The sequence below is a fragment of the Rhinatrema bivittatum genome, chromosome 14 (genome assembly GCF_901001135.1).
Source record: "Rhinatrema bivittatum chromosome 14, aRhiBiv1.1, whole genome shotgun sequence".
Classification (NCBI taxonomy): Eukaryota; Metazoa; Chordata; class Amphibia; order Gymnophiona; family Rhinatrematidae; genus Rhinatrema; species Rhinatrema bivittatum.
This window is the reverse complement of record NC_042628.1, coordinates 35,750,456-35,765,263: the sequence shown is the minus strand read 5'-3', so window position 1 is coordinate 35,765,263 and position 14,808 is coordinate 35,750,456. Positions and strand designations below refer to the sequence as shown.

The 14,808-nt window shown below is 47.6% G+C and overlaps 2 protein-coding genes across 4 annotated transcripts in view; one reads left to right on the top strand and one right to left on the bottom strand.

Annotated features, from left to right (window-relative positions):
- The window catches only part of STUB1 (STIP1 homology and U-box containing protein 1), a 45,138-nt gene extending 44,621 nt beyond the window's left edge, over positions 1-517 (bottom strand). The window contains exon 1 of the mRNA XM_029577458.1: positions 246-517. Within this exon, the coding sequence (XP_029433318.1) occupies positions 246-380 (135 nt within the window). The 5' untranslated portion in view covers positions 381-517. The remainder of the gene's footprint in view (positions 1-245) is intronic.
- Positions 518-537: 20 nt separating this feature from the next.
- On the top strand, positions 538-13,667 carry LOC115076237. Of its 3 annotated transcripts, none has more exons than XM_029577461.1 (6): positions 538-624; positions 3,089-3,256; positions 5,010-5,103; positions 5,415-5,574; positions 6,995-7,144; positions 13,112-13,667. In XM_029577461.1, the coding sequence occupies exons 2-6, from the start codon at positions 3,129-3,131 to the stop codon at positions 13,282-13,284; spliced, it is 705 nt and encodes a 234-aa protein (XP_029433321.1). In that variant the 5' UTR covers positions 538-624; positions 3,089-3,128; the 3' UTR covers positions 13,285-13,667. The 3 variants fall into 3 exon arrangements, with proteins under 3 accessions (XP_029433321.1, XP_029433320.1, XP_029433319.1); XM_029577460.1 differs by having other exon boundaries at positions 589-849; positions 3,092-3,256; XM_029577459.1 differs by having other exon boundaries at positions 591-849.
- Positions 13,668-14,808: the final 1,141 nt, after the last annotated feature.

Here is a 14,808-nt window from a genome sequence, read left to right as displayed (position 1 = left end):
ATTCTGGAGAAGAATGTGGCAGTGCAAATAGAATACGCATAGATGTAAATAATTCACAATAGGCTTTTTCACTATAAAACAAGGAATGATGATACCAAGCAGACAGGGAGCAGACGCAGAAATGGATGCATTGCACAGTCTGGAGATAAAATCTGTATCAGAATTTAAGACAAAACACAGAAAAGCCTTATCCGTGGAGAAACGGGGGTAGAAGTCATTAATAAGCCACGGTCGGCTATACTCACGATGGCTTTGGTGTAACAGGCCACCGCCTCCTGATACTTGCGGGTGACAAACAGTCTGTTCCCCTGCTCCTTCAGCTCCTGAGCGCTAGCGCTCTTCTCCGGACTCCCGCCCTCTTTTTCCTCCTTCCCCTTCATGCCGGAACCGGGCCCTGGGCACAGCCGCGGACAGCCTCAACTCTAGAGACCAAGAGCCCCGGATCGAACAGCATGAAGGCTTCCGGCCCCACAAGTCCTCCGCGTCCAATCACCACCACGCACGTTCTTCCACCGCCTCTTCCTCTCCGATTGTATCCGGATCCTCGAGACGCCACTCCGTCACCGGAAGTTCCGGTCTGCGCCTGCCGGCTGCCCGGTGTTGTTTACGGCCCTGGGCAGGAGGGTGAGACGGAGCGGTGCTGTGGTTCTAAGTCTTTCGGGATATTTCGCCTGTCCTCTTATGGTTGCTTTTCCAATTAACAGCTCGGCAAATGTTAATGCCTAAAAAGAGGGGGTTAGCCAATACTCCCCGCCTTCTGGTGTGCGTGTCAGGCCTTTTTTTATGGATGACTCCGTGGTGAGCGCCCCCGAAGGCGCCTCTGCGCTCCGGCCAAACTCAGGCTTGGGGGTATGTGTCCGAACCCAAACTGTGTGACGTCACCAGGCGGGAGGGGCGTGGCTTGATTTGCACGTGTTGGGGTCCCATAGTAACAGCTTGGTGAGTGAGTGAACGAGCTTGTGCTCGGGAGTGCCTATCTAGAAAAAGACACTATCTGGCAGGGGATTTTTTTTTTCCTGTCTGTAACTGCTGAGTTGGTGGAAGGAGGGAGCATGGATTAATTTTGTGTAAGATGTGTTTTGCTTTTGGGAGGGAGATGGAGCTAAAGAAAGTTAATGGGGTTGAGGATGGTTAATAGCAACAGGGGTCTCAATTACCGGGAACAAGCTGGAAACGAGTTGACGGTAGAATTCTGTTCAGCTACTACCACCACCACACATTTCAATAGCGCTACACGATATATACAGCGCTGTACAAACATACATAAAGATAGTCCCTGCTCTATAAAGCTTACAGTAGAGCTCAGCTTGGGAAGTTTATGAGCCCCATGATGGAAAGAATGAGATCCTCTTGCAGTGAGGGAAACATATTCCTGGGAGAGAGGAAAGTAGTATGGTGGGAGGTGTTGGATATATAGAAATAAAAATCAACAAATTTTAGATGATAACTTTTTAATCAGCCTAATTTTCCAGAGCTATGATTTCTTCATGGGTAATGTAAAATGAGCTAAGGCTGATAATCCCCAGAGGAAAGGATGGAGAGTCCTGGAGTTTCGTTTATGAGCCCCTTCTGGACATGTTGCTGTTAGGATCCTGGATGGTTAGAGATTCCATTGTTCTTTAGACTGGGGCAGTTTCTGGATCCATGAGCGTGAGGCAATTTTTCCTGTCTCACCTTGCTCAATAGGAGTTACTTATGCCTTACCTTTGAGTAAGATTGTTTTAAAGTCATATTATCTTTATTCTTCCCTGCCATTTTGGGACAATATGATTTATCTGTCATCTCTTCTGGTATGACTGACAGTGAATGATTTATTTCCCTTTTAAATTGGCTGGTGACTTTCCTCCTTTCTCTCTGCTTACATAAGCAGGTGGTGCATTTTAATACATAAAACTTTATGATAAAATAAAGGTGAGTAGGACAGGATGAAGCCCCTGCACCTTGGGCAAATATAACTTGCCCAAAGCCTCATTCTCAGCTCAGACGAGTGACTTGTACTAGGGTCGGATTCATCAGGTTTATTTCCCACTCACAGAATGGGAGAAAAGCTTTAGTTAAGCTATTAGTGTAGCTCAGTTATCATGCAAAACTCTCTACTGCTGAGGGGTTTTTTTTGTTAAATGCACACGATGTGTCTCATGCACAATCTTTTCTAATTTCTTTGATATCTTTGGGGTTTTTTTCCCTCTTTCCCATTCCTGGAAGCAGGAAATAAATTATTAAAGAACCAGAGATTGGATGGAGATGACTAGAAAATAGTGAATGGGCTGGTGGGAGTGTTGAGTGGGTGCTGTCATTGCTTTGCATGACCAGGCTGCTAGGACCATGGTGATTATGTATATTGTGAATGTTTGTCTCAACCATAGATGCTGTGTTTTGGCCCACTAGGAGCACTGTGCACTGAATACCTAGGAGTGATGCCCAAGCCTGGCTTCTGCTTCTAAGTTGGGATACTGCAGAGGCAATGTTCACAGCTCCCATTCCTGGAGGAGGGAGTCTGTGCAGTTTTACAGTAGTGACACCTAATGGCCAGGCACAGTGTGGGAGTTGGAATCTATGGTTCATGATCAATGATTGCCACTGCACTGATACGAATGGATAGTGGGAAGGGAACTATTAAACAGGCAATAAAACTCAGGTAGTTGTGAATGAAGGCTCATAGTGCTGTAGCCCAGTGGAGGTCAGTTCTAATAGAGTTGGAAGCCCAAAGGAGCATGAAGAAACTGCTGGGGTGAGAGAAGGAAAGGAGGAATAGCCTAGTGGTTAGAGCAGTGGACTATGAACCAGGAGACCAGGGTTCAAGTCCCACTCTCGCTCCTTGTGACCTTGGGCAAGTCACTTTACCCTCCATTGCCTCAGGTACAAAAACTTAGATTGTAAGCCCTCTGGGGATAGAGCAATACCTACAGTACCTGAATGTGAACCGGTGTGATATATTTTGAACAATGAGGAGAGCAATACACATGAATACTAAAGGGGAACTCATTGGGGTGAAAAGTGCATGCATGGCAGTGAATCTTCCTAAAGCTGCAAGAGTCCTGCACTCAACAGAAGCCTTTTCCTTTTCAAGTCTTTCTCTCATTTATAGTAGAAGACTGTGATTCCTGGTGCCTTTTGTATTCTGGAAGATGCCTTTAAGTGAGGGGCTCTATACTTGTGAAGACCCTGCAGTGTGGAAAGCAGTTTTTGATGTCTATTGGGATGTGATCAAAGCTAAAGGAGAAAAGCAGAAAAAGCTTCCAGCCCTGGATAAATGGTAACCATTAGGGGGTGTAATTTTAAAACTGGTTGCATAAGTGCACAGTGCAAGGGTGGTTGTTACCCATAGATTTTCCAAATGAATGTATGCACATACTTTCACTTTGAAAATTATCCCAGCAAAACTGCCTGCACTTATTTAACACCTTCGTTGCGCATGTATTTTTTTCAAGAAAACAGGCATATGCTATTCTATGTTCAAAAGTATGTGCGAACGTGCCCTTGAGAATTGTGGGTAAAGTTATATATGAGGTGGCACTGCAAGCATATCTTTACCCACATATACAGGCCAATGCAATAAGGTGCATTCAGTTTAGCACACAGGTTTACGCGTGGTTGGATGTGCATTTTGGATGCAAAACACTCGCCCAAACAAACGCGTAGCTGATAGCGCTCATCACGTGTACATAAGAATTGCTATATTGGGTCAGGCCAAGGGGCCATCAAGCCCAGTATCCTGTTTCCAACAGTCGCCAATCCAAGTCACAAGAACGCGGCAAGTACCCAAACATTAAATAAATCTCAAGCTACTATTTATTGCTTCTTAATTAATAGCAGTTTATGGATTTATCCTCTAGGAACTTATCCAAACCTTTTTTAAACCCAGTTACACTAACTGCTGTAACCACATCCTCTGTCAATGAATTCCAGAGCTTAATTATGCATTAAGTGAAAAAGAACTTTCTTCGATTTGTTTTAAATGAGCTACTTGCTAACTTCATGGAGTGCCCCCTAGTCCTTCTATTAGCCGAGAAAGTAAATAATCTATTTGTTAATTTTTTCAAGTCCTTTCATGATTTTGTAGGCCTCCGTCGTATCCTCCCCTCAGTTGTCTGTTCTCCAAACTGAACTGCCCTAACTTTATCTATTACCCGACCCAGATGCAGAAAATCGCAGGGCGCCCAACGTGCACTTTTTAACACAGCAAATTTAACTCCAGCCCCAGAGCTAGTGTTTGATCGATACGCGAGTTAAGGGCTCAGGAGAAATTTAAAAAATAGTGCCCTGTGTGGTTCCTACCTTTATTCTTAAGCATCTGCTTGTGGTGTTTAAGAATAAAGGTATAATGTAACAGCTCGATGAAAAAAAAAATACTGGATGCCTAATATACACGCACAATAGACATGCTCCAGGCCGATTTCACCCCTTGCTATTGTGCGTGTATATTGGGCGTCCATGAATCAACCTGAAGTGGGATAAAATGGACGTTGGTATTGAGTGCCTGTTGCAATTGTGGCGCAGAGCCACGTCTCCTGGGCACCCGATGCATTTGAGCGCTAGGGACGCTTAATTCTTCCCCAGCGCATCCTATTTAATGCAGCAGCTCATTAAAATATAGCATCGGGCACCCAGGAGACGTGGCTGTGTGCACGTTAGGAAAACGGACGCTCACTACGAGCATCTGTTTTATTGCATGGGCCCCATAGAGAGGGAAAGTTTCTAAAATCCATTTTCTGGGGATAAGGTCCTGCTTTTCTTGCAGAAATGACTTTGAAATTACCTTATTTTATGATGCTTACTCATTCTCTTGTCTGTCGGAAGTGGATGTGCAACACTACAGAATGCTGGATCGGTGTAAGCCTCCTTGCAGTAATACCTTGTCCGGCTCAGCAAGGGCTAGCAATGTGAGGCTCATTCTAGGGCTCTTGGGCCTCTGTTACTGAAGATTCGGTAGCTAGGGGGCTCCCATCACAGTCATTATATTCCCAAGCACATGCTAACTTTTTCCCTGGTTTGGATCCTTAATGCAGGTACCAGGAGGAGCTGCCAGCCATGATCATGAGACGACAAGAGAAATACTTGACCAGGGATGAGTTAGTGAAGCTGATGGACTGGAAGCTGACGGTGAGTAATCTGGAAGAACCCGAGTCCAGTGACTTGGATGGAAAAAGAAGCTGGGGCAGGAGATCCCAAAACTGTGCTGGTTTAGTGATTGGGAGAGATGGAGATTCTGATTCGTGAGTGGCTTTTTGTTGGTTTTAACTCCAAATCTCCAACGTTAGCTATCCCTTTAATTAGGTTTGGTCCCAGCAGAACTTCTCTTCAGTTTGCAGTTGTGCTAAATTGTTTGGATTTGAGAACCTTAATGCGGTTCTTCATCCAGCAGTAATATCCTGAGTTCCTAATCCTGAGCATATCCTATATGTCCCCTGTAGAGAGGGAAGTTCAGACCACGCCTGCAGCAGATGGTGGCCATGAATTCCAGTGAGATGGTGGAGAGCTGCACCCGGAGAGCATTCAAGCTCCTTCCAGATGTGGAAGCAGCCATCACTGAACTAAGCCAGCTAAAGGCCATTGGACCAGCCACAGCATCAGGTGGGGGAATGAAAGAGGAAGGCAGGGGTGAACGTGAAGGCAGTAAGAAATAAATAACCACTGAAGGCAGATCTTTGGGGGAGCGAGAGAGGGAGAGAAATACTGATGTGGTAACTATAACTTGGTGGTGTATGCACCTAAATGTATGCATAGTTGTAGCAATTGTTAATAATTGTGCGGCCTGCCTGTAAAATGCTTTGTATGGAGAAATATGTGCACCCTGATTTCTTGCTTTGCCCTGACACGTGTGTTTCTTCCAGAGAAGGCTCGTAGCCTTTGGGCTGGCCTGCCAGTAGTGTCTGACCTTTACAACAGTGTAGTTGAAACTGAGGCTTGGGATGCTTGCTGTACTCAGACAGTATAATCTCCTAGTATCTTTAGGGAGCTGTAAACCGTAACATCTTGCAGTGCCATTGGTCAGAGAGCCATTGCTAGTACTTTGTGCCCTGATTGACCCTTCTGACACAGTTAACAGAGAACTAGCCCTGAAGTTGCTAGAATTCTGTAGTCTTGGCTGGAAGTATAGAGAGTAGATCTCTATGCTGAGGCCTTGTGTGGATATCCTTTCCTGAAGCTCCCCAGGTTCTGATTAGTATAGTGGAAAGGTTTTAGCTAGCATTTATTATTTAAATCCTTGTTGTTTTTACCTGTTATCGTTGGCAAATTCTTTGTCCTATTCCCCGTTCCTGCTTTTTGTTAATAAACTCTTCAGTTTGTTAGTTCTGTCCCGAGACTAATTCATGATCCCAATATTTTCTCTGGTGCATTTCTAGGAACTGTGTGGGGGTCTTGGTGATCCTAGAAACCAGCAGGGGTTAGTTTATAGGTAGGGTACTTGCCCAGAGGCAAGCAGGAACCCAGGTGGCGGGTGGGAGGCTGCCGGTGAAGGGGCACACGCACACATGCTGGGTAAGACCTTCCGAGTGGTACCGGTGTTAACCCTTAGTGGGTGTTAGGGATAGTACCGAGGCCTTACGTGACATTGAGTGCAGTCTTAGTGCTTGTGTTCACAGCTCTGAATGTGATTAGACATCTGGATGCTGGCTCTGTTCTCTGCAGTTGCTGTGTGAGTTTCAGGCTGCAGGAGCTAATTAAATGAAGAGGTTCCAAGATCTTAGCTTTGCAATATGGAGTGGAGAGAGACAGAAAGGGGAGATAGAATGAAAAATCTCATAGATATTGGTAAACACATTCAGTGGTGTCCTGTCAGTTTGGAAGTAGAAGGGAAAACATTTAAGAAATTAGTGCTGGACCTAGAATAGCTTGCTAACAGGTTCAGTGTGGTGTCGTGTCTCCTCCCTTTTCCTTGCTTCTCCTCGTGCCCTTTTTCCTCGCGTCCTCGCTATCCATCTCGCTCTCATTATTTTTCTGCCCCTCTGTGTCTTTCTCTGCTGATTGGTTTCTGCTCTGCCTGTCACAGCTGTACTGGCCGCAGGTGCCCCAGCGGAGGTGGCATTTATGGCTGATGAGGCAGTGGAGTCTGCCAATCTAAACCCTGTACAGTACACCCTCAAGCATTACATTCTGTATCTCAACAAAATCCGCAGCTGTGTCGGGAAACTGAATAAAGGTAAGGGCGAGCTTGTGGCTGGAAAGGTGCATTCTGTACAGTTTAAGTTTGGAATTTAGTCATTGCACCAGAATTAATGTTCCACTCTTGCAAAAAAAAAAAGTGCCGTGGGATGTTCCCAGAGCAGATAGGACCTCGGCTGAACATGTTATATGAGAGACATAGAGAGATCGTCTCTAGCACCATGCTGCAGCACTGCTTTATTATTGGCTAGAAGAGTGTCCCCTGCCGGGGTACCGAGTGACTCATAAAAAGAGTATTCCCTAATATAGTGTGGAGGGATGGATCGAAAATTAAAAACCTTAATCAGGAAAACATTTTTCCATAGACCCAGAATGGGACAAGTCCTTTTGGAATACAAGGGGGTGTCATTAAATCCTGGCTTAGACGAAAACATGATGTCCCCAGTCCCCATTCTAATGTTGGTAGTGTCTATAGGACACCATGGCCCATGCAGTCCCTCCTTATTTACACACATTCTCCGTGTGGATCATTTTTCAAATCTGAAACGTGGCCCTCCCTCAGTGCATCCAAAAGTCCGCATGTTGCTGCAGAACGCATGCACTTTTAGCCACATCAAGAGGGAAGCCTTCCTGGGGTCCTGCTGAAGGTGGAGGAGGAGGAGACGATTGTGCACAGATGGCATTCTACAAGGGGTAGATTTTCAGACGAGCGCGAATAGCCTACTTTTGTTTGCGCTCCAGGCGCAAACAAAAGTACGCTGGATTTTAGTAGATACGCGCGTAGTCGCGCGTATCGGCTAAAATCCTGGATCGGCGCGCGCAAGGCTATCGATTTCGTATAGCCTGTGCGCGCCGAGCCGCGCAGCCTACCCCCGTTCCCTCCGAGGCCGCTCCGAAATCGGAGCGGCCTCGGAGGGAACTTTCCTTTGCCCTCCCCTCACCTTCCCCTCCCTTCCCCTACCTAACCCACCCGCCCGGCCCTGTCTAAACCCCCCCCCTTACCTTTGTCGGGGGATTTACGCCTCCCAGAGGGAGGCGTAAATCCCCGCGCGCCAGCGGGCCTCCTGCGCGCCGGGCCGCGACCTGGGGGCGGGTACGGAGGGCGCGGCCACGCCCCCGGGCCGTAGCCACGCCCCCGTACCCGCCCCCAAAACGCTGCCGAAACGCCCCCGAAACGCCGCGACGACCGGGCCCGCCCCCGACACGCCCCCCCTCGGAGAACCCCGGGACTTATGCGAGTCCCGGGGCTCTGCGCGCGCCGGGAGGCCTATGTAAAATAGGCTTCCCGGCGCGCAGGGCCCTGCTCGCGTAAATCCGCCCGGTTTTGGGCGGATTTACGCGAGCAGGGCTCTGAAAATCCGCCCCCAAGTGTACTTTGCCAGCCAAATTCTAATTGCAGAAATGACAGTGCAAGTGACTGCACAAACTTTGTTGTACCCGTGTCAAGTACCAAAGCACGTGTGTACTTTCAAAGTCTGTGGGAAATAAAGTACACACCCCCTTTGTACCAATGCAGACAATTTGAAGATTTTTCCCTATGTGAAATCTGTGATCTATTGGTGGTCTTAGTAGGCAGCTTTTACAGTAAAACTGACCGCTGGCCTGGCCAGAGGATTCCTCCCTCAGCACAGAACACACAGGAGACTGCGATTAAAAATAAAAGCATTTTATTCACTTTCGTGCAGGAACCATTGCTTTCCCTGTACGTACCCAGATCAGTCCAGACTCTCCTGGGTTTGCCTCCCTTCCAGCAAATGGAGTCAGAGAAAATTTCATAGGCACCGCCTCTTAATCCGGTGGGCCACCTGCATCTCCTCGAGGACTAGAATATTTTGAAACGCTTTGAGACTTTCCTGCCAGGAGGTTGGCAGGTCCTAGTGGGGCCATCACTCCTGGTAGTAGGATAGGACGAGCAGGGGGCTGGGGACCCTAAATTGCTCTTTCAGTCGCACCGGGGGTGAAAGCTGGTGGTCCAGTTCCCTCCCCTTCAGCAAGGATCGTGGGAAGCCTCTGCCACCCTTCTTTCAGGAAAGTAAACTTTTTCTTTTTGATGGTAAAGTTAAGAGAAAAAAAAAAATGGTGATTCTTTTTCTTTCGTTCTGTCACCGGGGGCAGGTCGCTCTAGGCGAATCGTGTCTCGCAGCTCCCGATCCCATCTCTGTTTTCGGCAGGTGCCACGTGGTGATAGGGAAATACCTACAGTACTTGAATGTAATCCACTTTGAAGTTCCAAAAAGAGAAATATAAATCTGAGGGAAGTCAGAGGACCTCTGCAGACAGGCGGTGGAAGTGGTCTTGCACAACTTGAGATCCTTGGGCTGGGTTGTGAACCTGCCCAAGAGCCAAGTATTTCAAAACCACCTGAAGGGCCGCAGAGTCATGATCTACATGGACAATCAGGTGGTGATGTTTTACATAAACAAACAAGGCGGGTCCGGTTCATGGTCCCTGTGCAAGGAGACCCTGATAATCTTTGAGCACGCTCATCGACATTCCATACATTTACAAGCAACTTACCTACCGGGAATAGCCAATACAAGAGCGGACAGGCTAAGTCGCATCTTTCATCCACACGAATGGGCACTCAATCCAGAGGTAGCCCAAAGAATCTTCATACAGTGGGGGACACCATCGATAGATCTCTTTGCAACAGAAATAAACACTCAAGTTTCCAGCTTCTGCTCAATACGACCCTGCCAGCTCAGAATCGCTCAGGATGCCTTCTTCCTTCCGTGGACAAAAGGCCTCCTGTATGCCTTTCCTCCCATACCACTCATTACCAGGACAATTCAAAAGTGCATAGCAGACAGGGCTCAACTGATACTCATAGCCCCAGCCTGGCCCAGACAGCCGTGGTACAGCTACCTTCTTCGACTGTCAATCAAGGACCCAATTCGACTACCGGAATCAACCAGATCTACTGTTCCAGGAACAGCAAGAAGTTTCCACTTCAACCCAACTCATCTTGTTGGAATCCAGGAATCTCTCAACTAGAAAGAATTATAGCTATAAATGGCAACGCTACTCTACCTGGTGCTTTTCCAATGGCATAGCACCGTTGGACTGCTCACCGGAGCTGCTCATGGATTACCTTCATACCCTATACACAGCTGGCCTAACAACGTCATCCATTAAAGTTCATCTTAGTGCCATAGGGGCATATCATAGGCCAGTTAACAATCACCCTATCTCCAGTCACCCCTTACTTTCTCGTTTCATTAAAGGGCTGACTCACCTTCGTCCGCCGGTCTCTAAACCTCCAGTTCCATGGAACCTCAACAAAGTTTTAGAACAACTCATGCTTTCCCCGTTTGAACCTCACATGGAAAGTAGTATTCCTTGTAACAGTAACATCCGCATGCCAAGTCAGTAAATTGCAAGCCTTGGTCCACTATGCGCTATATTTACAGTTTTGTCACCAAAAGGTAGTTCTCAGGACTCACCCATCCTTCCTCCCAAAGGTGGTTTCTCAATTCCATCTAAAACAAGCCATAGAACTACTCATCTTTTACCCTAAACCTCATTCTAATGATAGGGAAAGACGACTGCATACACTGGACTGCAAGAGAGCGTTAGCATACTACAAAGAAAGAACACATTCTGACTCCCATGTTTCTCAATTATTTGTCTCTTTCGATCTGAAAGCACCTGGCCTACCAGTAGCTAAACGCACCATCTTCAACTGGATAGCGCAGTGCATCAAATTCTGCTACGAGAAACAGAAGCTACATCTACATTCTGTTCCAAAGGCTCACCAAGTCCGGGCAGTGGCTGCGTCATTGGCGCATCTAAAGAATGTGCAACCTGTAGACATTTGTAAGGCAGCTACATGGTCATCGCTGCATACCTTCACATCCCATTACTGCCTTGATCAACAAGCAGTCAATGATGCGAAGATAGAGCAAGCAATCCTGCAGTCTCTATCTTCCTGTCCACTGTGACTGCCACGTTAAATGGATCACGTACACATACACACCACAGACAACATGATTGGGAGCTTGGGACTCCATGACAGCATGGCTAATTCAGCCCTGCTATCAACGGGGAAAAAGCAAGTTTGCTTACTGTAAATGGTGTTTCCATAGATAGCAAGATGAATTAGCCATGCTGACCCTCCCTCCTCCCTGGCAGTCGACCGCCTACTCGACTTCGTTAAACTTAATCACAGACTGAGGAGAATCTGTTACTTTCCTGTGCAGGAATACACACGCAGCTGCAGAGAGCAAAGCTCTAGCCTCTGCTTGGTAAAGCTCCGCCTCCCGGACCCTGATTTACAGTTCCCATGACAGCATGGTTAATTCATCCTGCTATCTACGGAAACACCGTTTACGGTAAGCAAACTTGCTTTTTCCTCCCCCACCTGTGTCTCTTGTCTCTTTATTACTGGGGAAAGGAACCAATGTGACGCCCTCGTTCCCTGTCTCCTGATTTTTCCTTCCCTCTTAAATTTCTTCCCTGGGGTTTTTAGTTCCTGGGGAATTTAACCTTCCTCCCTGGGCCGGCATAGTGACCCCGTCACACTCATTCATGCTAAGGAATTGAGATTTCTGGATGTCAGAAGGGCTTTGTTGCAGTATCTAGAAGTCACTAACAGTTTCAGATTGTCAGATCACGTTTTGTGCTATGCAGTGGTGCAAAAAAGGGTCAGAAAGCGTGAAAAGGCCACGATAGCGCATTGGTTGAAGGAGGCTATTGGTTCCGCATATATCTATCACATTTGACCCATCCTGGAGGGGTTAAGGGCTCATTCTGCCCGTTCGCAGGCAGCTTCCTTTGCAGAGTGCCAACTGGCTTTGCCGCAAGAGATTTGCAGAGCGGCTACTTGGAAGTCTTTACATACCTTTGCCAGATGCTACAGATTGGACGTCCAGGCCCCGGGCGTTGGCAATTTTGGTGAAAGTGTTCTTCAAGCGGGACTCTCGCAGTCCCACCCCAGATAGGGAAGCTTTGGTACATCCCAGGAATCTGGACTGATCTGGGTACGTACAGGGAACAGAAAATTGGTTCTCACCTGCTAATTTTCATTCCTGTAGTACCACAGATCAGTCCAGGGTCCCGCCAAGTGGTGGAGAGGAGTTTTGGAGAGTCCGCTAATAATACTGAAGAATGGCACAGGTTTCTCATTAATCGTTTTCAAGAAGTATTCCAAATTTAATTACAGTTCTTAATTACAAATTTTCTTTTTCCTCTGCTTGTTCCGGGGAATGTGCTAGGGTTGATTTGTTAGTTTTGTTGAATATTTTTTTCTTGGGTATGGATCGATACTGAGGAGATGCAGGTGGCCCACTGGATTAAGCGTCGGTGCCTACAAAATTTTCTCTGTCTCCATCTGCTGGAAGGGAGTCAAAACCCAGGAGTCTGGACTGATCTGTGGTACTACAGGAACGAAAATTAGCAAGTAAGAACCAATTTTCCTTTGGCTGTGTCCAACATTTCACGATTGCCTCCAGCTTCTCTAGGAACATCTTATACTATTTACATGTAAAAGACTGCACTCTGCTATAGTTTTGTGATACTTTGGCAATTTAAAAGGTAAAGGGAAATGACACGAGTGCACGAAGCCCAGCTGTTGGCCCAGCAGTACTGGTGCATGGGAGATTTGCCTTTGATTCCTGTTTCCCTTGGGGCAGCTTCAGAGTCACTTGGTAGGGAAAGAGTCCCCAGCCATTGCTCAACAGCAGCAACTACTAACTAGTGTAAGGACCCTCTAACATCAGGCTCACAGGGGACCTGCAGTCTATGCTTGTCAACCAGAGAGGATGATGCTGCAATGGAGAGAGAATGTATTTATTTATTTGAAAAATATTTTACATGCCACCTATATTGGAACTATCATGGTTCCAGAGCTCCATCTTGGATAGGTTCAGTTGAGCTGGAAGTCCAAATAAGCAGACGAGAGAATTGGGGATACAGTGGAGTGAAGGGGCGATGGGACAGAAGGCTGATGTGTTTCTCTGTGTGCGCCACCAATTCATGGTGCTCCTATCTGTGGGTTCTGTTCCAGCCGACACAGGAGCAGGGTGGACTCCTCATCGCGTTGAGATGTGTCTCTGGGCCTTTGCAGTGGCACAGAAACTACAACCATCACTGCTGGAGACCCTCGGATCGGAGCCCGTGAAGGCATCCGGTGCCTGCAACAAAGACGCACGCCCCACAAAGAAACGGAAGACAGAGTGAAAGCTTGGAGAATTGATTATTTTTTATTTTTTTTTTTATAAACGCTGTGGTCATTGCCCTGCCTTATGTTAACCATCAGGGTTGTCCCCTCATGATAGGCTGGAATCAAGTCTGCCACTCTGAGAATGCCAAGAACCAGAGTTTCTATTCCAGAGGAGAAAATCATTACAATCTGTAATATTTTTATGGAAGGAAGGGGGAAGGTAAGATGAGTTATACAGAAAAGTCAAGTCTGTAGGTAACAGAAAGGGAAGGATTGTTCTCTATAATTAAGTCATAAATTCTAGTCCCTTAAGGACTGACACATGTTCCATTTATAAAAGTATTCTTTCACCCTCTCTAAGTTGCTGCAGCAGTTTTCTAATAAATATTTGTTAAACTTTTATTTCTTCCTGCCTGACAACAGAAAAGTTACATTTTGAAGCCCTTTGCACTTGGAAATATATTCAAAGAGCCTTCCGGTGGATAGTTTAAAAATATCCCCCTCTACGCCAGAGGGCATGTACAGGTGATATGTGCTCTTGCTGGCCAGGAGGCCATATCCTTAGTGTTGCTTCTGTTTGTTTTCAGGGGTCACTCCTCCAGCAGTGGCAAGTTGTTTCCAAGGGGAACACCCACCTCAGAGGCTATGCATTTTAAGAAAACAGAATTTCCCTGTACGTACCTGGATCAGTCCAGACAGTGGGTTATGTCCCCAATCCAGCAGATGGAGTCAGCCAAAGCTTTGAGGGGGCGTCACCAGGAGTGCTACTACCCCCTCTGCAGGAGTTCAGTATCTTCTGACTCCAGCAGATGCGAGTAGTGAATCCGGGTTGCTCCCGATTACCTCAGGCAGTTTCTTGTATTTCTTCTCTGATTTGCCTTTCTCTCTGCCTACTTCTTCTCTTTGGATCAAGTTTGTTTTAATTAAAAAAAAAAAAAAAAAAAAAAAAAAAGTTAGAGGGCTAATTGGGAGGCGTGGCTTCCCTCGGTGTCTGTCTTGCTCTCTCTTCTTCTTCTCTCCTGCGAGCGGGGTAAGTGAGTGTTGTTTTGTTTGCTTTTTTCCCTTGCTTGCAGCTGATTTTCGACGGAGGGGCTCGCGGAGGCCTCTAGGACCGGCCCCTCCGCGTTTCTCTCCCTTGCCCGCGGCCATTTTCGCGGCTCCTCGTGGGCTGCAGAGGCAGGCAGGGAGAGCGTCGTCGGCGGGTCGTGCGGCCAGGAGGCCCCCCCGCGGTGCCGTTGTTTCTCATTTCGGGTTGTGCAGGCCGTCCGGGCCCCCTCCCGCAGCGGCGCTCCCGTTCTCGGCCCCCCCCGAGGCTCTGCCGGGTGTTTTATTCTGCCGGCGTTGCTTTTCCTGCTCAGCCCCGATGCCGCGGCCAGAGCGCTGCTCTGCTTGCGGCGAGCTGGGCTCGCGGATCTCGAGGGAGGGCATCTGTGCGAGGTGTCTCCCCGGGGGGGAGGGCACCTCGCGCCCCCTCATCGATTTCCCCCGTTTAGCAGGTCTGCCCGGGCGGCGGGGGCCGGCCCCTCCCCCATTCCTGGCGG